The sequence below is a fragment of the Cladophialophora carrionii genome (genome assembly GCF_000365165.1).
Source record: "Cladophialophora carrionii CBS 160.54 unplaced genomic scaffold supercont1.2, whole genome shotgun sequence".
In the NCBI taxonomy this organism is placed as follows: Eukaryota; Fungi; Ascomycota; class Eurotiomycetes; order Chaetothyriales; family Herpotrichiellaceae; genus Cladophialophora; species Cladophialophora carrionii.
The window spans coordinates 2085933-2107746 of record NW_008481827.1 but is presented as its reverse complement, the minus strand read 5'-3'; the positions used below and the strand labels follow the sequence as shown (position 1 = coordinate 2107746).

The following is a 21814-nucleotide window of genomic DNA, read 5'->3' as shown; positions in this document are numbered from 1 at the left end:
AAAAGGTACGTAGCTTCTCCAACAATCCCAGTCGTCGCAGGCGCCCTTATCGTCATGGCCATCTTGCATACCGTCGATCCCAATGTCCCATCCCACCTCGTCTGCTTTCTGTTGTACTGCATGTTGCTGTATTGATGCTAAGGCAACCTCGTTGCACAGTCGACATCAAGCATTAGATTGCCCATCATGTCGGCCGCCCATGTCGCTCCATCGATTCCTCCGCGCCCAGCTCGAGTCCAACAGGCTGCTGCTTCCCAAGGCGTGGGCAAGCTCCCTGACATCCCTCCTCGTCCCATAAACAAACGACTTGAGCGCTCCGTCTCACCCGGCAATTTCCCTCGTTCACCTCTCAATGAGCCGTGGTCAGCCAATGCCACCCGTCACAAGACCAATGAAAAGGCCACCGACGCCATGCCACGCCGGCCCAGCGTGCAAAATCTCCCTTCGATCGGCCAGGAGGGCATGGAATATGCGGATATCGCGGACATGCAAACAGATCAGCAGCTGCCCGTTTCATCTTTGGCTGTTGATGCCGCGGCCCAGACCAGGAATATTGCCCAAGACCTGCACCTGCATGCTCCGAAGCCGTCTCTCCCGAAGTCTAGTGCGACTGCACAGGTTCAGGCTGTCACTAGGACGGATTCGGGCCAAGCAGCTGTTCATGGTCTAGGCAAGCCGTCCACTCCTTCGCCGGAAGAAGGCGAGGGTCTGCGCCAGGTGCGCACGAGAAGCAGTTTCTCGCGTCCCACGTCTGCAGCGGCTGGCGAGCGCCGCTCCTCAATCTTTGGAGACGAAGAGACAGGGCCTGCTGAACTTGGCCTGCGTGTGCCTATCAACCCTTCGTTGGGAGACGTGCAGGCCCCCTCCCCTGCGCCTGGTCTGAGCCCGTCTCACACGGGCACCAACGGCGACAGGAAGCGGCCGGGTCACTCCCGAGCAAGGACCAGTCGAGAGATCTTCACTCCCCCGGGCAGCTATGGCCTTCACGGTCACGGTGTCGCTCCTCAGGACAAATTCGAAAGAGATTGGTACTCCAAACACCCCGACGCTGCTCAAATCGAGGAGACACACGGTCACGGAGTATATGAAAGCATTGGAAGCGGCCGTGGCGCGTTCGCGTTGAGCAGCGACGATCTGAACAAGATTGTGCGGGAAACCGCCAGCCGTGGATCAGGATTTGGTATGTTGTACAAAGCACGCAGCCTCGTCGCTTGCTAACTTTTCCGCCAGGTACTTCAGGAGTAACACAGTCGTATCCCGACGAGCAGATCGGATATCTTGCGTCAGACCTGTACGTTGCAAGATCACAACAGGGTACGCCAAACAGCCTCGCAAAAACCGTGACCAACACGTCCCAGCCCGCGCACGAATCCCCCTTGAGGAAAGCCAGCTTCCCTGCGGATGACAGCATTCCAGCTGAGATTCGCCGTAGTAGACTATCAATCTCGGGCAAGCCCGACGACTTGGACGTTGTCGATAGCGAGCAAGAAGGAGACACCCACATCCCGCCTGGTCGTCGCTTCAACAAAATCACGGGCGGCGAAGAAAGCTTGAACGAGTCTGTCGAAACTCGCCCCTTTGTTTCTCACCCAACGGAGGAAGAAGATCATGTCATCGAACATGGGTATACCGTGCCAATCCTGGCAGCAGACGAAGTCGCGAAAGGTGCAGGCATGGAAGATCTCCGACCAGCAGTCTCGCCCAGGCAAGAACGGCGTGGAAGTCTGGAACCTGAAAGCGGCGCCATCACACCAGGCTCTCGGCCGTCGAGCCGACCGACCAGTATGTACAATCTCCATAGCGCCTCACATTCTCTGTCTCGCTTCCTTTCGCACCACGAAGAGCAAGAAAGGATGCACACGCCGCTGGAAGACGTGCACGAGTATGAGCCTCTTTTCCCGGACGACGACAAGAAGAAGCCTATCAACCACGCGGAACGTTTCAAGCCGAGACCGGATGCTCTCAAACAGCGTTTCCCCAGTCAGGACATTTGGGAAGACACCCCTAGCAGCCTTTACTACTCTGCCACCGTCTCGACCCCAGATCTTCCTGCCAAACCCGACACAGCTCCTCCATCTAAGACATTCGAGTCTCCGGACGCGGAGTCAGCGCGGAAGGAAGAGGTGTCGGAAGCGGAGAAGGCTAAATTGATATCGAAGGATGAGAGACTCGCCAAGTCCCGTTTCGCACCGCATCTTCGCGATGACATGCCCACGAGACCAGGAATGGTTCCTAGGTTTCCCAGCCAAGATATTTGGGAGGATAGCCCAGAGAGTCATCATCTTGTTACCGTGATCACTCCCCGACCGCCAGAGCCGGAAGAACAAGAGACCTCGCCAGTGGATACGGCGAAGCCGACCATCCCTCCACGACCAGCGAAGAGCAGATTGGGAGAAGGCGCATCGTCCGCCCAGGTTGCACCAAGCATACCGCCACGACCGTCTAAGGCTTCTCACGCTGTGCCCGTACTAACGACACCATCACCGGACACTAGCAAGCCAAAAGATACTTCCCCAACTCTCAAGAAAGTTCCCAGTATCCCTGACCGCCCGAAGCCTCAAATACCCTCTCGGCCGGCAAAGAAACCTTCCGCGGATGCACTCGCGAAAACACTTTCCGGTGAATCTGCAGGATCCGTGGAGCAAGAGAAGGTCTCGCCTCCGGTCGCGAAAGCCAAGCCTCAAATTCCGGCCCGGCCTGGTGCAAGCAGTAAAATTGCGAACCTGAGGGGGAACTTCATGAATGATCTCAACCAGAAATTGGGTCTGGGACCGCCTAAGGAGAAGGAACCTGAACCAGTCGCGGAAGAAGCGAAGCCTCTAGAGGACGCCCGCAAGGGGAGAGCCCGAGGTCCGCAACGAAGGGCACCGGCTAAGTCGCCGGCCGCTCCGGTCAAGTCGATGGGATTTGCGATATTCGCACCACGATCTCTGTGGACCATAGAAGAGGGAGAATTGAACGTCCCTTCAGCCGACGGTGCCCCCGTGTCGGACATGGAGGCTACGTCTGAGGACGTCCTCTCAGAGAAGAAATCAGAGCAGGCTGAAAACTCGACAGCTGCTGATGCACCGCTGCCGCCGACTATTGACACCACGGATCACGCCGAGTCGCAAGGCTCAAAGACGGAAGCTGAAGAGTTGCCAAGTGCTGCAAGCAACCTTGCAGATCCGGAACCCACCCTCGGGGCTCCCACGCAGGAGAAGTCCAATCCGCTGAGCATGGCACCAAGTAGAAACGAGTCAGGCGAGAAGAAGGCGATGGACGATGGCGATGCTGAGGACGGTGAAGGTGTTGATCTGTCTCAACGCACGACTGAGAGCAGCGGGCAAGCTTCCGGGCCAGAATTGGAGAGAGAAGAACCGGATCCCACTACTGATGCGATCCCCGTCAGCAAGCAGACCACCGCCAGTTCCAAGGGTGATACTGTTCCATTGGAAAAGACCGTATCACGAGAAGAGCCCTGGGTCTTGAGGAATATGTTACCTGAGGGAGAGCCAGGGAAGGAAAGCATGGAGCAGGTGTAGGAGCCCAGTCGGAAGCTACTCTATGCCGCTGGTGTGGAGTACCGCCAACGTGGAGTGTGCTATATGGTGGGACGAGGTATGAAGCTGGGTTATAATTGGGCTATGGGCTTGGGGCAAGGAAAAGTAACAAGAAGTCTGTCGCATTTGCACCGTTCGTTTAGAGTAGCAAGAACCCACCGAATGGTGTGCTTGAGTTTTATCAGAGGTGTCCTTTTCGTTGATGAGTTCCCGGCTCTATAGGGTTGGACACCGGCCTCGCCCACCTGCTCGTGCTTGTCTACCTCTACCGCCAGACGGAGAGGGATATCACGCTCTATCCTTGTCAGCCAACACGGTACAGGCTGTACGACGGGCAGTCTCCATCCACTATATCCACCGGGGAATGGTGTGTCTCTGGTAACATCTTGCTCACCGCATAACAATTCATCAACACCGACTGGCCTCGGCTTGAACAGAAGGGGGGTTTCAGATCGTCGGTCATTAGTCTCACGTGCTTTGTCCGTGTTCTTGCTGCTCTAACTGTGTACCCGTGCGAGTTGAGTGAGTTGAGTGAGTTGAGTACCACCGGTTGAGATGTCTGTTTGATACCTAGCTAGGTAGGTACGGTAACAGACCAGAGCAGACTACACCGCACCGCACCGCACCACAGCCACACAATCGCACTCGTGCACTCGTGCAGATTGTCGAACTCTCAGGTTCTCGTATTCTCGGATTCTCGTGTTCTAAGGGCATGATCGTCATCTGGAGTCATGTGGTGGGGCTTTGGATCAGGTGTTCGCTGCCTTTATTTTGAGCCACGTTTAAAGACTGTGGCTCTGGCTTTGGATCGTGTGTTCGCTGTTTGTGGTTCTGAGGCACGTTTGAGGACTGTGGCTTTCGATCAGGTGTTCGCTGTTTGTTATTTTGAGCCACGTCTGAGGACATTGTGTCTTGTCTGTCTGGCCGCTTATACTGAGAGCCTGAGACACCGGAACCGGGCTAGGTCGCTAGACACATGTCTCTGTCTTATTGCTTGGTCGATTGTCTGGCTTCTCGAATGTGGGCGCTTCATGGTTCGTGATTCATGGTTCGTGATTCACTCGTGTATGTGAAGGCAAAGTTCTTGTGAGACACGGGCTTGAGTGCTGCCGAGATGGCCTTTGAGAATGGAGAACTTGTCTTTCTGTCTATGTCAGTTTTGGATTAAGATTGAGATTGAGATTAGAAATGGGACTGGGACCGGAACTGTGTTCTGGTCAGCCTCTCCGTCTCCATGGAAGTGGTCGACTCTGGTTCGTATAAAGCCGTGGATGTGTCCTCGTTGGAAACGGGATAGAGCATGTTAAGATTGAGATTGAACAATCACAACCACAACCAACACCACGGCTACAGGTACAGCAAAGATCACATCCGCGACCGACCCCCTTCGAGCACAGTCGCAGCTCCAACGAGAAACCAACTAAGCGCATCCATACAACGCTACGGCACAGCTCCCATCGCAGTAATGGCTTCGTCATCCAAGTGCAACTACTCGATCAGTGATACGGCGTCCAGCAGAACGAATAAGACCACTAAAGTCAAGTCTTCAACCAGCGCAGACCCTGGCACTATGATGTCCATCAGCAGCCGGAACCAGAAAGCCGACAACGGAGTCATCGGGCTTGCCCGGGCTTTTGGCAGTTTCAGACCTTTTCTCGGAGGTAAGGAAGCTGGCAGATCACAACAGAGCCACGAGAGTCGTGAGACACGCCAGTGCTGGGATGATACTTGGGGCAGTATCGGGTCTGAAGGCTCCAATTCGCACGGCAACAACAACGGCAACAGCCAAATTGCGAATAACGGGCAACTCAACAATCTAGATAGTAAGGATCGGAAAGACAAGGTTGGCCAACTTCAGAACAAGGAGAGCTGCGACGAGGAGGAGGTTAGCGAGGACTGGCTGTGGAGACAAGCGGACGAGGCGGCTGCTGGGGCGTCGTGGTGGAAGAGGAAGTGATTAAGGAGTTTGGACCTGGACATGCAGATTGTATACTGGCAATTCGGATGGTACGAGAGCTGGTGTAATGGAAGTGGAGGAGACCATGGTTCTGGGGAGTGTGACGGAGGTGTAAATTCGTGGCTTACTCCTTGCGGCCTAGGCGGCTTTCTTTGAATGAAAGGGGCCTGGGCCTGTGAGATAGGCGCGTCATCTGGACTGAGTTCGGCTGGGTCGACGATACCAGAACTGAAGAAAAGTCTGCGGCGAGTATCATGGCCTAGATCCTGTGGACGTTTCGGGGAAAGAGACCTTGAATCTGGGCGTGTGTCAGGTCTGGAAGAGGACGTTCGTTAGAGACCATAGAGCATTCACCAGGATCTGGTACATAAGCACATAGCCTGCAGGAATCCAAGCGTGCTACGGGGTGATCAGTCGACGGTATCTTCATAAAAGGCCATTCGAGGTTTATTCCTCCAGCCGCTGAGTGTCGAGTGCTCGGTGCTGGATTTGATCATTGCGGACCTTTGAAGCCAAGATTCGGCTGCCCGTCGCTAACGCGCTGTTGGTCTCCTCTCCTTTGTAGCTGTTGCTCGTTAGGTGCAAGGTGGAGAAGGTGCCAGCTCAGCCTTGAGCGAAGAGGCCTATGCCGGACAGTAGTGTCTCTCTTGTCGTTTCGCTTCAGCGAGCAGGTCTATTCATTCCGCGCTGTAGTATCGCATACCGGTTTGGACGATGACGCCCATACGCAGGTCATGCTTGTCCCTGGACTTGGGCGCTGTGAACCATTGGTCTCGTCCTACCGATGTAGAACGGTTCCACTATGCCCTGTAATTATGGGACAGACCGCCCAGGATCAAAATGTTCCCGAGGACTTGTCGAGTGAATCCAGGGAACGGAGAAGTGAGGTATGCGTGACACTCTTCAGATAAGCCAACTTTTCGGCTCACACCAACCTCCAGAGGCATAGGTCTACTCTCTAATGCCGTATGGCTGATCAGGTTGGTAGCGTCTCACAGTGGGCGCATTTTACAGAGAAGCGCGAGGCTGAGAATTGGCCGGATAAAAGATTTTCCGTACCACTAGCGTGTATCTTCAGCCTTGCGCACCACCCGTCGACTCGGTCCTGAATCTGTCACTCCCTCAAACACCTTTGCTCGACTGCAACTGAGCCTTCTTAGGCAGAGGAAGATATGTCGTCTTGTATTGCTGGCGAACAAGGACAACCATCACGATGACCCCTTCCGACCCTGACATTTCCGCCAAACTCTCCGCTCCTCCAAAGAAGTCAATCTTTGAACGACAAAAAGCCGAAGCCGAAGCCAAGAAGGCGCGAGAGAAGGCAGAGACTGCGGCTGCCCTCGAGGACTTTGTTAAGAGCTTCGATGATGACGGAGATCGGCAGTCGAGCCTCCCTCCCAGGCCGGGAAGAGGTGGCTTTGGCGCTGGCAGCGGTAGTGGTGGAGGTGGCTTCGGGCCCTCAGGACCAGGGAAAAGACATTTCACAAGTTCAGGTCTGAAAAGTGGACCGGGAAGCCTGGGCCCCAGTCCGTCTGTGCCACGGAGCGGACCTGGAAGCTTGGGACATGCTCCCGGATATGGAAAGAAGAGGCAGTTCGACGAATACACTGGTCGACAAGATCGAGACCGAGATCGCGACCGAGACCGACGGGACAGGATGTTCTCTTATGGAGACGGGAGGGACGATAGCAGTAGGAGAGAGACAAGCGCTTTCAGCCGAGAAGAAGATGAAGACACAAAGGATGCAGAGGAGAAGGCTGCCGCAAAACCGACTTTGCATCTTTCGTCTCTCCCTCCGGGGACGTCGCCCGCTATCATTAAAGGCTTGTTTGCTCCCTCGCCATTGACGGTTGAGAACGTGCGCATCTTGCCGCCTCCGCCAGCCTCAGGCATGGAACGGAAGTCTGTCTCGGCTATTGTCACCCTCGCAGCTGAGACGCCGGCCACTGACATCGATACCATGGTGTCCCATTTGCAAAACAAGTATCTTGGCTTTGGCTTCAACCTGGCTATCTCTCGCCATTTGTCCTCCGCAGCTTTGACGGGCGCGGGTTCACTGAGCAACAACACCCCTTCGTTCAGTCTACAAAATCTGCCCTTTGGCGCCAAACCAGTCGCACAACACAGCTCCCTCTCACGCGCTCCTCCACCTGGCCAAGGGCATGGACGCTTCGCTCCGCCTGTATCGTATACATCCTCAACACCCTACGGGCCGCGCTCTGCAGCAAACAATTTGCCTCCTACACAAGTCAATGTACAAATCCCATCTGACCTCAAAGAATTGCGCCTGATCCACAAAACCATCGAGACCCTTCTAACGTATGGTCCGGAGTTTGAAGCGCTCTTGATGTCTCGACCCGAGATCCAACGCAACGAACAGTGGTCTTGGCTGTGGGACTCCAGGTCCATTGGTGGAGTCTACTATCGTTGGCGGCTGTGGGAGATCCTAACGGGGGCGAAATCACGTCGAAAGAATCAGCAATTCTCAATGTACGGGTCGCGGAAACCACATGGGGATGTTCTTTTCGAAGGCCAGAGTACCTGGGCGCCACCGAAAGAGGATCTCAAATTCGAATATACTACTCACATTGAAGAGTTCATCTCCGACCAAGATTACAACTCATCCGACGAAGAAGACATTGACGATGACAGAGGCGGGGGTCTAGCTGGACGATACCGCGATCATCAGAGAGTAGGCGACGACGATGCTACCGGCGCCATGGCGGATAACGATGGTCAAGGTTATCTCAATCCACTGGCGAAGACGAAACTCATACACCTATTGTCTCGTTTGCCGGAGACGAACGCCAAGCTACGTAAAGGCGACGTTGCCCGTGTGACGGGGTTTGCCATCGAACATGCCGGAGCCGGAGCGGATGAAGTGGCTGAGCTGATCACGCAGAATGTGGTCAGACCGTTCCGCTACAGTGTCAAGCGACCAAAGGAAGAGGAGTTGCATGGCTCTGAAGACTCAGATGGCGACGAGCACAAGAACGGCAGTCCGAGAAGGCAACTCGGCATCGAAGATGACAACGAAGCGTCGGCCGAGAAGAAGGATACAACGACAGATACTACTCCCTCCTCTCTAGTTGCCCTTTACCTTATCTCCGACTTGCTCTCCGCCTCCTCCACCAGTGGCGTCCGCCATGCGTGGCGATACCGCTCTCTCATCCAGCACCATCTGCTCCGGCAGAGGACGTTCGAAGTCCTTGGCGAACTTCCCAAAAAGTACCAATGGGGCAAATTGAGAGCGGAAAAATGGAGGCGACAAGTCCAAGTTGTGCTTGGGCTATGGGAAGGATGGAGCGTTTTCGAGGAAGCCAAGATGAGGGAGATTGAAAACAGTTTCTTACATCCGCCGCTGACCAAGGAAGAGGAACAGAAAAAGGCAGAGATTGAGGCAGAGGAGAAGAGAGAGAAAGAGAAGTCTGTAAATCGCTGGCGGAGTGTTGGTGACACGAAGGACGAAAGTGGCCAGGGTCTTCAAGGGAAGCCTACGCTTACCGGTGCTGATGCACGGGACAGCGATGTGGAAATGAACATGGACGGTGTGCCTATGGCTGAAGACGACGACGACGGAGAAACGGTCTTGACTGATGAGAATATCGACGGCATTCCAATGGCTGATAGCAGTGATGAAGAAGCTGAGCCAGTGCCACCTCCGCCGCCCCCTGCAGAGGATGGCGAGCCTCGTGCAGGGTCAAAGGAGGCGGAGCCAGCACCAAGCAGAGTTGCTGAGCAGGAGACAGCCGCAAAGTCTGTACATGTGCCGCTGGTGTCTCAGGGTCGGCGGGTTCGGCCAAAAGCTGTGGACTTTGACGACATGTTTGAATAGGAATCAGACAGCGAATCGACTGGCTAGAGTCTGAATGGTCCCATATTGACCTTGATATGGTGTGGTATGAAGTATGATATGCTGATCCTGCCTCGAAACCTTTGTCTACGGCTCTTTCTGCCACTTCCAATTATCTGGACCGATTCTCCTACCACCAGAAGTCATCGATTCCTTCACGCATTATGTACGGTACTGTACAGGCAACCTTCCTGGAAATCGGTCGTCCGCGCACGAATCTGAATGAACTCACGGCGCGTCATTGACAGGGCAGATGCAGGAGAACTTTGGAGTGCAGTACATGATTGCTAGGTAGGATTCCACTCAATCTACCTCGAAAATCAGTCGCTAATATTCACCATTGCCATTTTTTGTTGCTTTTCCACGTCATTCCTGTTCCGCCTTTGTGCCGACTATCATCAACTCGATGTTCTGCGCCTCCCACTGCCTGAACTTCCTAGCAGGGAGTTTCTGCTCGAACATCAAGTCAAGCTGGAGCGGTGTACGTCCAAGCATCTCCGGAATGAGATACCAGACCGCAGCAAAGGTAAGCAGGCACAGGCCGGTCCAGACGAAACCGATTCTCGACCGCAGATTGCCCGAGTCAGCATTGTACATGTAGGGAGTCACGGTGCTGAAGACGAAATTCGCCAGGCCGCCCGTCGCCCATCCTATACCTTGACTCCTGGCACGAAGCCGGAGCGAGGATGCTTCGCCCCCAATAACATAAGATGCTGGCCAGATGCCCAAGGCAATAGTGAAGGTGACCACATTCAAAGTCACTCCGACGTACCTGGCGAGGTTTAGCATTTTGCGAACAGGGATCGCTCTGGGTATTGCTGGTTGACTTACCATGGCGACACGGCGGAGTCGAAGCATCCGGCGATGCCCACTGCAGGACCGGGGTCAGTATATATTACCGATACAGAGATATCGAGAGGAATGGCAAATGTGACTCACTGCCCAACCACAAGAAAATCACAGGCGCCAATGTTATGATCGAGAGCCTCCTCCGCCCGACAAACGTGAGCAACCACATGCTGACGATGGTCCCAAGAAGACCACCCGCGATCCCGCTGATGAGAAAGATCAAGCTGTCGTCGGAGTCCATCCCGGCGATCTGCAAAAAGTAAGGGCCGTCGCCCAGGATCGCCAGACCAATAAGTTGTGGCATGACGGCCGCGAACATGACAAGAATGGTACGGCGTCTGTCAACACCTCTGAAGCAGTCAATGTACTTGGTCTCATCGGTGCTGGCGGACTCTTGCTCATGCAAGATGAGGGCCTGAAGCTCTTCAATGCGGCCCTGCGTGTCCTCGCTGGCTCGGTCGAGACGCTTCTGTGCCTTGAAAGCGGCTTCCAGTTTCCCCTTGCGGACGAGGTAGACCGGACTCTCTGGCAAAATGAGAGCCACTACCAGCGGCACTGCTGAGAATGGCCACTGTGATATGATGCACATCCGATATGAAGTCGGCCCTTCCATGTCTTCGGCGGCGAAGACGATCACGGCAGAGATGAGCTGGCCCAGCAAGAAGAAAACAGGGAAGAAGGCAATGACAGGGCCCCGCAGGGTCGACGGCAAGAGCTCGGACATGTAGGTCTGCGTCGCCGTCACGACCACTCCGATGGCCAAGCCCATCAGCACCTTGCCCAGCAGGAATATTCCTTGAGGACTTCCGCCGTACTGCGACGCCCAAATGACCGCGACTCCCACGGTCGAAGAGAGAGTCCCCAGTCCGAGAGAGAGACGACGGCCAAAGTGATCAAGCAGGAAACCGCCGGCGAGGGCTCCCAGCACCATCCCGATGGGGCTCCCGGCATTCCAGGCACTCATCCATCTGGACTCGATGATCCACTCGTCCTCGTAGAGCACGCCGTAGTCATGCCTGCGGATCACAAATGTCAGTGCCGGCGCGAAAAATCCGGGACACACGAGACACGAGACACGCACTGGAATGCCGGTAGAGAAGCAAGGTTCCCGACCATCGCCATGTCATAGCCCCATAGCAAGATGGCCGTCGTCAATGCCAGGCAGTATCCTGCCACCTTGGGCCATTTCCGAATAGCTCGCCAGAGCGATAACTTTGCTGGAGCGGGAATCCCGTTCGGTGGAGCGTCTTCGACGTGCATGACTGGGTCTTTGTTGGCGTCGCTAGCCTCCATGGTACAGCCTCGAAGAAAGACCCGGAACGGAAAAGGCCGCACCTCACTGTCGACGATAACAAGGCAGACAACGGCGGTTGCCTTCTGGTTATCAGGAAAGGACTGGAGGTATGGGATTGATGGACGCGCAATCTCTCGAGGCGCACGGGGTACACGCAATTGAGCGTTGCTGACAATAATGCAAAACCTTAGAAGAAGTATTAGGGAGAAGACATAGTTCAGCCAAAATCTGGGGTAAGGTTGCTCCACCCCTTGTAGCAAGATACGTTGCTGCGAGTTCGCAACTCCGAGCGAAATCGCAGTTGGCCTGACTGTTTGCCCCTCTCCATGGCTCGACGAGGCCAGACTTGGCACCAAAAGGCCAAGCAGGGATTGCGAGTCGCTGTGTTGATCTGACGCGTCGGGTCGTCGACCGTGGATGAATAACGCAAACTTGGCGGGTTGCAAAGACTCTTCAGAGATGATGCTCCGTGTTCTGGAAGCCTGGGATCTGACAGTGTGGGTACTGCCTCAGCAGCTCTGGGAAGCCTAACTTCGTGCCCTTAAAGCCTAAACCCTAGAGGCAAGCTTCCCACAGCCGAGGCTTGATGGAGCCTATGGACCAGCTAGACACTCCATGGCTTGGGGCTGGTGGCAGAGCCGCGGCCACACGTATTATTGCTTCGGTTCTCAAGACATGAGATATTTCGAAGGTCCTGCATGCCGTCCACCAATCCGCCAGCAAAGTTCTCACCTTCAGAAACCCAGGGCGTACTCTCGCACAGATGTTGCGCACTGTGAGATCATCAGCAACGAGGCTGCGTAGATTAAGGGGCTGCTTAGGCGGAACCCCCCTGCCCCCTCAGGCGGCGCATCACAGGATACTCCGTCCGTTGTCCGTCCTGCTCCTCTTCGTCCCCAGCAACCCAAGGCCAAAACTTGCCAAGGGGCGGGGCTATTATTGGAAACACGAAAATCCAAAGCTTGACGTAGGAAAACGCATCGACGTTTGCATATTGCTCATGTCTGTACGCCGTTCGATAAGCATACACCTCGGAATGATGCTGCCTGGCGCAAGAGGTTGAAAACCACATCGCGAGCCAGCAAGGTAATGGCGCGCAGGAGAGGATGTCTGCGTAGTTGCAGCATCGCCAGCAATCTCACCTTGAAACACGCAAACTCGCGACCATCATGGCCGATGTATCTGAGGGTATCGCCAGGCCCAAGGGCCGAGTCAAGTCTTGTACATCGTGTCGCCAGGTAAAAGTATGTATGAGTCCTGTCCCGTCTGGTCCCCGACGTTCACGCTGATGCGCGCGGTCGCAGCTGCGATGCGATGCGGTGACCAAGTTTCCTGCCGCTTGCTCACGGTGCAAAACACATGGACTGGACTGCCGGATCGACTCGAACTTCAAGCGGGTCAGCGTCAGAGGGTAGGATGCTCCCAGTCGTGGCAGGAGAGAAAAGTATGAACGATCTGGCTAACACGCTCACCGTCTTCTTTCCCAGTCGACTGGAGGAGATGTCGCAGAGGGTCAACAGTCTTCAGAACAACCTTTCGCACCAGACGCCCGAGTCCCTGTCCGCACCGTCTTCTGTGATTCCTCTGGGACCGGGGAGCACCACCTCGGCCACGTCCTTCTCTGGCGAAGATTGGCTGATGCTGTCCGACTTCGATGCGAACCAGAACCGAAGCTGGTCGCTGGGAGACGTCGTGCTGGGTTACCAGAATGTATCCGAGCTGTTGCACTTGTAAGTCGTGACAAGCACTTCTTTTACCGCTGATGCTGAAGGGGGATATGAGCAGCTACGCACACAACTACTACGACCATCTGCCGATATTGGACAAGGTGACATCGACATCAACATTGCATGACTCCAATCCCTTCCTCTTCTGGACCATCTTGCGGGTCGCGTGCTATCGACATCCAAGGTTCAGCCACGTCTTCGAACTGAGCTGGCAGCCCTATCGGCTTCTTCTGATGAGCAATCTCGTTGCCATCATCCATGACTTTCGAACAATCCAGGCCATCGTCATTCTTTGCCACTGGCCGAACTCTGGACCGAGACAGAGCCAAGATCCTAGCTGGCAGTATTGCGGCATTGCACTGAATGCGGCGATGCAGATGGGATTGGACCAGCCCCATCCCGAAAAGATCGCCCCGGGGTTTCATGGCAGATCCAACGTCCATCACATGAGTGTCTATTCACGGCACATGACTTGGCTGGCGTGCTTTCATATCAGCACAAGGTACGTTCCGCGCCCCAATCTTCGACTCGACAGTAGAGAGTAGGCTGACTTTCCCTACAGTCTCAGCGTATGGCTCGGTGTGCCACCCCATCTCTCGTCCCCGGCCCAATTGAACGCTCTTTCATCCACCGCCAAGGAACCCGACGTCCCACAGCAGTTCATGGTGCAAATCGAGATCCAACGCCAAGTCGTCCAGTACTCGACGTCTCTTGCCGGCGACGTCGACGCAGCTACCGCCTCGACACTTCTGAACCTCTTCAACAATGAGCTGGACAATCTGTTCAATGCGTTTAGAGACATATGGTCCCCCAGGCTCGAGATCCAATTGCTGGGCGCCAAACTGTACCTCTTCTCCTTGGGCCTCACCGTCGTGACGAAACGGCCCGGTCTTGTGAACAGGATGGCCGAGCATTACGTCCCTGACCCGACGAGATTGCCCGTCCAGCTGGGCCTTCCAACCGCGGTCTCCTTGATCCACAACATCTCCAAGCTGAACCGGGAATCGTCGTTGGAGCCACATTCGTCTGCATCGGGTGCGATACACTATCCGAAATTCTATTTCCGCTTGGTGGTCTTCGCCGTGGGGTTCCTGATGAAGTTCCTCAGCACGAATCCCAACGCCTCGCAGGAGGATAGAGAGCTTGCCATTTCGCACATTACCACGGCGCACCAGTTCTTCTCGAGCTTCCCTACCGGGGAGGACTTTGCTCGGGTCGCACAAGCGATTGAAGTCCTGGCGAAAAACCTCCGGTCGGACAAGCACGACGATTCTGACCCGATAAGAACCAGATCCGGGGCTTCGTTGTTGTATGACATTTTCCAAAAGTTTAGGGGCCAACCGGAGCGATTCGCAGGCTCGGATGACAACACCACCACCACCATTACCGGGGCACCGTTCGAGGCGTGGAAACAAAACGACGACGCTTCGAGAACGACGGCGCTGAGCGCTATCAACGCTGGCAGCACATCCGTGTGGGCTCCAGTGGGGACCTACTGCGAGATGTCAACATTCCAACCAGGCTTAGAAGAGAGTCTCGACAGTCTTCAGTGGATGTCGGATGACATGCTCTCGGAAATGTTCAGGTTGTGAAGGTGAAGGTGCTGCGGCACCAGAGATATGCACGCCCTCTGGCTGTTTGCGAAGAACGTCCTTGAGCACAATTGAGAGGCGTCTATGATTTTGACGGTGTGCCAGTTCAATTCAATACTTTCCCGGCCAAGCGCAGACCTGAGTACCTGATATGACACTATTTCGCCTTCCACCATTTCGATCAATCCAGGCGGCTCCAGACCAAGCCGTTACTCCTAGATCGTAGAATAAGACGGATTGCGACTCGGAGTGATCGCCTTGCTGGACTTTCGCTGTTCAGCAATGAAGGAGACGAATCCTCCGAGGCAACGAGACTCGCAGTGATTGGCGCATTTCACCAAGAATGGATTCAATCCAAGCCCTAGATGCGAACGTCGGCTTGTAGCCGCATGGTGATTGGTCGCCCAATTGCGATTTCGCCCCGGCGAGCGAAGGGTCCGGGCATTCACCACACAGACGACTGTCCGCGATGCCACGGCTCAAAGTTATGTGTCATGGGAGACCACAGTACACGACCGGAAATTCCTGGTTCCAAGCAAAAGCTCTCGACTGTCCAGACTCAAGTGACGGGCCCGAAGTAGTCCTGCCCGGCGCCGGAATGCGGAGAGGCTTCTATGCTTTTAAAGAAGAAAGACACGAACTGATGCTGGATGAACGTTGTGCTACCACGAACAGCATCCTTGAGGACATCTTCTACTTCTGTCGCCCTTTGACAAAGCAAACACCCAACTGGATATGGCCCCGTTCATCGATGGGGATGCCAAAAATGGCGGGCAAGTGGCTCCTGAGCCAGGACGCCTTTGTCAGATCGTCACGCCGGTCGGAAACCTAGGATACGGCTTTGTCGAATCCCAGGTTGTTGCTGAGCTGGAGAAACTGGCGAGTGTGCCCACTCCCACTGCCATCATCCTCGATGCGGGTTCAACAGACTCTGGCCCGTCGAGATTGGCGCTCGGCATCACGGCCGCGCCGAGAGGTCACTACGTGCGCGACTTGGGCAAACTGCTCAAGCTCGTCACCAAGTACAAAGTCCCGTTGATGTTCTCTTCCGCGGGGGGTGACGGCAGCGACGAGCATGTCGACCTCATGGTGGATATCATTCGAGAACTGGCAGAACTCCCTGAAAACAAGTGAGTCGCGGTCGGCCCCAATCACCAGCCAAAAGTGGCAAGCACTGACGTGGAAATTGATATCAGGTCGTATAAACTCAAGGTCGTATCCGTGTACGCGACCGTCGCCAATGATCGGGTATCAAAGAGGCTCCAGGCAGGCGACGTTGTCGGCTGTGGACCATGTGTCCCGGCGCTGAAGCAGGAGGACATCGACGCGACCCCGCGGATCGTCGCTCAAATGGGGCCTGAACCCATCCTCCAGGCCATGGTCGCGAACCCTGATTTCGACGTCATGGTCGTGGGCCGGGCGTACGATCCTGCTCCATATATCGCGTTCGCGGCGTATCATGCTCTGAAGAAGGCTTCCAAAGATTTGAAATCGCTGTCGAAGGAAACGCTCGGCTCCTTTGTGCATATGGGCAAGCTCCTGGAATGCGGAGGTTCCTGTGCCCGGCCCAAGAGCCAGGCTGCCTCGGCGTATCTTTACGACGACAACTCTTACGATATCATGCCCCTGGATCCCCTGGCTGCTTGCGTGCCTCTCAGTGTCGCTGCCCATACGCTGTACGAGAAGACCAGACCGGACATCCTCCACGGACCGGGCGGGTACATGGACCTGACCAAGACATCGTACGAGCAGCTCGCCGACGGAAGGACGATCCGCGTGCGAGGCGCCACGTTTGAGGCCTACTACGCCCAGGGCGAACGATACACGGTGAAGCTCGAAGCCGCGAGGCTGCGTGGTTATCGCACGATCTTCATCGGTTCCTTCATCGACCCCATCCTCGTCAGCCAGCTGGACAATGTCATCGCGCGGATCAAGGAATACGTGGCATTCCAGCACAAGCACATCACCGAGAAGTGGGACTTCGACTTCCACGTCTACGGCCGTGACGAGAACTGGACCCCCTCAGCTGCTGGCACCGGCGGACGTCCCTACGCGGGCAGCAAGGGCATCTTCATCGTCGGCGAGGCCGTGGCCGAGTCCCAGCACGTGGCCACCAGCATCTGCGCGTCGGCGCGCATCGGATGCGTCCACGCGCCGTACCAGGGCCAGAAAGCCACGTCCGGAAACTTCGGGTTCGGCCTCGGCGGCAAGAACGAGCTGGAGACGGGACCCTGCACCGAGTTCTGCGTCTACCACCTGATGTCGCTGGCCGAGGGCGAAGAGGGCGCTGTGGCCGCTGAAACCCACGAAGCAGGCATTGCTAACACGGTCGACGGCAAGCCGCTGTTCCACTGGACCACGGTGACCGTAGGCAAAGGCGAGGCGGAGGACCCGGCGACAGTGCCTGCGGTGGCGTCCACGAACGGCAGCAGCAGTGCGGCGACAGGCAGTTCCAAACGCGACAACGCACCACCTTTGTACGAGGTTGCGCCGCTCCCTGAACATCCTCGTTTTCTAGCAGACGTGGCGCCCGTGGTGCGGTCCAAGAACTCGGGCCCCTACGAGATCACGGTCGACATTCTGTTCTCGACGCCAGACGTGTACGAGCTGATCAAGGCGTCGGGCATCCTCACGACGGAGGTGGTCGCCAAGCTGTACGGCTTGAAGGTCGAGGAGATGGTGTGGTGCGGTTTCTTTGATCAGGCTTTGGCGTTCAAGGCCACGTTTCCGAGGAAGCGCGATGGCCGGATGTGCGCGTCGGGTGGATTTCTTGAGAACGATATGCACGGGTCGCAGCAGTATATGAATCTCATGGAGTTGCCTTTGGGCGAGGAGCTGGAGGGGAAGTTGGCCAAGGTGTTGAAGACGTCTGGTTGAGGCGGAGATGAATAAATGAGATGAGAGATGAGATGAGATAAATGAGATGAGCTAGAGGAGATGATATAAACGAGATGAGGGGATATCAGCCCAGAGTGTTGGTCTGTCTGAGCTAGACGTAGGCTGGAAGGAGATATGAAACCCTCCAGAAGTGAGATGTCAGATAGCGAACAACGCACAGTGAATATTCCCAGCAAATGTTGTGATGTTCAATCCGTAAATTCAGCACGACTGAGCGCCTCGTCGTTGTTTCGCAGCTACCTGTAATTCTGTACAGTATCATGTCGCTTGGCCTGAACTTGGCTGAGCCTCAGCCTCAGCCTCAGCATGAGCTGGTCAGTGCCTGAAGTCTGCCTTAGCACAATTGCCCACGTCCTGATCATCTACAGTTATCTACTAAGTAGCCCACTACCTCTCTCTGATTATCAATACGTCCAGGGTTTTGTCCCTTGACAGCACCTCACGTCGTGGCTCCACCTTCTCCGGCCCTTCATACTCCGTTCATTCAGGGTGCTTGCAGTGTCCTCTGATCCCTGGCCGATGGTTGCGGGCGTCGGTGCGGGCATCGCCGCCGCCGCCGCAATGGGACAGATGATAGTAGCCACCGTGACGCTGGGTCAGCAGAACGCAGGGCAGACCCATACGGTAAGTTTAGTGGTGCTTCGAGAGAATACCCAATGAAGCAGCAGCAGCGAACCCCCAATCAGTTAAAGTGACTGACTGACATCTCCCCAGCGGTCTAGGATGAAGAAATTTCAGCCATCAAGCGAGACCTTGAGGGGATGTGGCGTGTTCTTCGTGAACACGGGCTTGATGCCGCCGGCGCCAACGGCAAACTCTCGTCCTGCGATGAACAAGCACGTCAGGCTCGAGTCCGGGCAAACCGTATCAAAAGTGTGGACGAGTTGAAGGACATGGAAAAGGCGCTACAAACAAAGGTCAGGACTCTGGTCGAGGAGAACAAGGTCAGTCAGTCATTCCCTCAGTATACATCCAGGTTTTGACAAGTACGGTTCTTCAAACTTGTTTAGCCTCGTTGCCGCGAACCGCAGGACAAGACTTGGTTTACTCGGACAGTCGAACAACGTGGAAGGGACTTTATGGGGATCAGGTGAATTATGGACCAACCTCTACTTCATCTAGTGAGTGTCCAGCCAAGGTAGCTAGCTGTTGCTACTGTATCACATATCAACATCCATATTCACATCTGACGATCAGAGGTTGATCTACATCTGCGGACGTCATGTCTCGTTGATGTAGACAAGCACACTATTCCATCCCGCCTCAAGTAAACAGCAATGAACCGGGCCAAGTCAGTTGTTGTAGCCCACAATGCAAGCGGGTGAAATGATCAAGTTTCATCGCTATTACGTGCTCTAGTGGTAGCCCATGTATACGGATCAGATGATGAGCAGCCTGTTTAATGCCACTAGTTGACCGCTAGCCGTTGCCTGTGTGTTGGGGCTTGTTGTCTGAGGCATCGAACTAATGCGTCTATTGAAATGTCGTTCCCTGCGCTTGGCCGACAAGCTGGGAGGCTCTGACAACGCCGCGTATTTCGCTGTTCTTTGACCTATGCTTGCCATGGATGTTCGATTTCCAAGTGATCACGCTTACTGTCCACATTCAGCCGTTCTCTTGGGCACGGCGAGCGCGGAGAAAATGGAAAGTCCTAATGCTTTCTTCATCACGAGGCGGAGAGTTCGATCGTCCACACTGATGCATTTAGTATATACTTTGTGTGATTGCCGCTTCCTGGCCGGCGTACTTCTCGCGGGGTGTAGGAACCCAACTCTATTTTGGATATATGAAGATGTCTATGGACATACAACGTGAATATGATACAATGCCTGTGAAGGTGCCGAGTCATCAACCGTTTCTTCCCAATCCTTTCCCTTCCCGGAAGCCTCCCAAAATCGATTTCCGTACAGATATGGGTCAGAGGGTATCCCTCATATACCAGGCGTCAAGCTCATGTGAGTGAACTGGTGGCGGCTCGAATCGACTGCCCATGAAGTACCCACCTTTTACTCCGAGTTTATCTTTTCTCACCCCAACTCCGTCCGAAATGCTTTGACGTCCTGAAGGTCCGCTTCTCCTTCAGCTAGACCCTTGGGTTTGAGGTCATCTGGTCATCATATCACACCATACTTGTTGGCCGCTGCTCCATGACGAAACCCTCCTGGCTCCCACCTCCATCGACCTCTTTGTAATGTTGCAGACTCTTCTTGGTGCGCAGGTGGAACCCGGCTTCCATCCACAACTTCGCCCCAATCACCCAGCCGGGGTGGTAAAGGGTGAGTAAGGCGACGGCCACAAAGATCATGGGCCCCTCCAGGATCATAAACTCGAGTTCATTGTTGGCGAGCTTGCCGTCAAACCCCTGCTGCAGCTCGGCGAGCCGGTAGACGGAGCGCACCAGGATCGTGAGCACTGCGACTGCAATGGCGATGAGCATGCCCTTGAACCGGCGTGAGTTGCGCAGCGTGGTAAACTGCGCGTCCAGCTTCGTGGGGTTCTTGAGCACCTTCCACGCAAAGTGTGCGCAGATGGCAATGAAGATGGCCAGCGACACGACCTGCGAAGCCAGCCCCGCGATCATGACGTCTATGCCCGTCTGGTTGTCGGCCTCGGTGTCGGACGTCGAGGCGATGGCGCCGCCCGCGGCCTGCAGGAGCAGCGAGACGAAGTCGCAGAACACGAAGATCAGCGTGATGGCTCTTGGGGAGAGGAGGCTGAGCTCGACGGCGAAGAGGGTGATGATCCGACCTAGGCACAGGTAGATGGCGGCCGTGAGGAACGCGGGTCCAATGGTCAGACCGATCAGGTAGATGATGAAGGAGTTCTTGTCGAAGATGTTGTCGTGCAGCATGATGCGGCCGATGTAGCCGACGATCTCGAGCACGAGACCAAACACCATCCCGACGAGGTAGCCCCATGTTTTGTGGCGGATGCCGAGGAAGAGCTGGGACGCGAGGAGCACACCGAAAATGCCGGCGTAGATAGCATTGCCGGGGAGGGTGGGGATGTATTGGATTTGGCCGTACTCTTTGACCGAGCAGGTGGCCAGCGTGCAATCCGCGCTGTCGAAGGTCGAGTTTGACATTGTGGTTGGGGGAGAGGTCGTTGGCTAGAGGCGGTCGTGTGTAGAGGAGAGAGCACAAGGCGAGGTAGGAGTGACGGCTACTGAAGCTGTAATGTGTAGTCAATGTGCTTTGTAGCTGGTATCAACTGATGGATGGAATGGAATGAAAGAGAACGAAGGACCGTGCTATATACTTTGGACACTCCATAGCAGAGCGATTGTATAACCCCTGGCGGGACCTGGCCCATGGCAACATCAGGAAGGGATCAGAAAATCCACCCACAGCCTCGTTGTTTGTTTGACGGTCATCGCAATAGCGAACGCTATTGCTGTGCTGTGCTGTGCTGCGCCATCCAACGACGTTTGAGCGGCATTACGGAGTACCTGAGATCTGTATGTGGTCCAGAGTCCGAGTGGGTGGCAGCGACAGCAGGCAGAACAATTCAGATCCGCCAGCGTGATGAGCGGATCGCATTGTGGGTACCAAGGTGTCGAGGTGTGCTATGCGCGGAGTGCAGGGTATTATTTTAGGAATCACAGATCATGAACAAGCTTCATGGTTCGAGTCCAGGGTATGCGTCGTCGGTCGTGCTGCGTGCTTCGTGCTTCGTGTCTCGTGTCGGCGAAAGCTTCGCTGCGAGAAGCGAAGTTTGAGCGAAACTGGCTGGACGCCGCAAGGGAGCACCTAAACAGATTAGCGGCCACCACGGAGCCAGTGAGGTTAGGCAGCGATGAAGCTATTGTACCCAGTAGTGTTCCCGCAGCAGGCCCTGGCTCGGCGATGGGCGTTGCTGGTGGGGCAGGCCCGGGCTGGGTAAGGCGTCCCCTAACGCTAACTCAGCGCCCACTAGAGGTCGCTCTTAGGGCCCTGCGAGCGGGACTGAATAGTATCCTTGGGGGCGGTGCCTGCGCGTTGTTATTGGTCCGCTCGGACTGCTGCGTAGAATCGGGACAGAGTGAGTGTTGCATTTTCAAACATGGCTTCATTCGCATACGCAAGGCAGAAGGGATTTTGACTCCAGGGATAGTGTGTCATGA

At 55.3% G+C, this 21814-nt stretch overlaps 7 protein-coding genes across 7 annotated transcripts; 5 read left to right on the top strand and 2 right to left on the bottom strand.

The window, feature by feature from the left end:
- Nucleotides 1–186: 186 nt before the first annotated feature.
- Nucleotides 187–3524, top strand: G647_02833 (uncharacterized protein; the record flags this gene model as incomplete). The annotated part of the gene is made up of 2 exons (XM_008727179.1): nucleotides 187–1180; nucleotides 1231–3524. The coding sequence occupies 2 exons, from the start codon at nucleotides 187–189 to the stop codon at nucleotides 3522–3524; spliced, it is 3288 nt and encodes a 1095-aa protein (XP_008725401.1).
- A 1483-nt stretch (nucleotides 3525–5007) lies between these two features.
- On the top strand, nucleotides 5008–5499 carry G647_02832 (uncharacterized protein; the record flags this gene model as incomplete). Its single annotated transcript, XM_008727178.1, has 1 exon — nucleotides 5008–5499. One exon carries the CDS (start codon nucleotides 5008–5010, stop codon nucleotides 5497–5499), a length of 492 nt encoding a protein of 163 aa, XP_008725400.1.
- A 1213-nt stretch (nucleotides 5500–6712) lies between these two features.
- G647_02831 (uncharacterized protein) lies at nucleotides 6713–9334 on the top strand (the record flags this gene model as incomplete). The annotated part of the gene is made up of 1 exon (XM_008727177.1): nucleotides 6713–9334. The coding sequence occupies one exon, from the start codon at nucleotides 6713–6715 to the stop codon at nucleotides 9332–9334; it is 2622 nt and encodes an 873-aa protein (XP_008725399.1).
- A 384-nt stretch (nucleotides 9335–9718) lies between these two features.
- Nucleotides 9719–11494, bottom strand: G647_02830 (uncharacterized protein; the record flags this gene model as incomplete). Its single annotated transcript, XM_008727176.1, has 4 exons — nucleotides 9719–10124; nucleotides 10184–10223; nucleotides 10292–11217; nucleotides 11283–11494. 4 exons carry the CDS (start codon nucleotides 11492–11494, stop codon nucleotides 9719–9721), a joined length of 1584 nt encoding a protein of 527 aa, XP_008725398.1.
- Nucleotides 11495–12995: 1501 nt separating this feature from the next.
- G647_02829 (uncharacterized protein) lies at nucleotides 12996–14814 on the top strand (the record flags this gene model as incomplete). The annotated part of the gene is made up of 3 exons (XM_008727175.1): nucleotides 12996–13225; nucleotides 13281–13724; nucleotides 13785–14814. 3 exons carry the CDS (start codon nucleotides 12996–12998, stop codon nucleotides 14812–14814), a joined length of 1704 nt encoding a protein of 567 aa, XP_008725397.1.
- A 735-nt stretch (nucleotides 14815–15549) lies between these two features.
- G647_02828 (uncharacterized protein) lies at nucleotides 15550–17691 on the top strand (the record flags this gene model as incomplete). Its single annotated transcript, XM_008727174.1, has 2 exons — nucleotides 15550–15944; nucleotides 16011–17691. 2 exons carry the CDS (start codon nucleotides 15550–15552, stop codon nucleotides 17689–17691), a joined length of 2076 nt encoding a protein of 691 aa, XP_008725396.1.
- Nucleotides 17692–19831: 2140 nt separating this feature from the next.
- Nucleotides 19832–20797, bottom strand: G647_02827 (uncharacterized protein; the record flags this gene model as incomplete). The annotated part of the gene is made up of 1 exon (XM_008727173.1): nucleotides 19832–20797. The coding sequence occupies one exon, from the start codon at nucleotides 20795–20797 to the stop codon at nucleotides 19832–19834; it is 966 nt and encodes a 321-aa protein (XP_008725395.1).
- Nucleotides 20798–21814: the final 1017 nt, after the last annotated feature.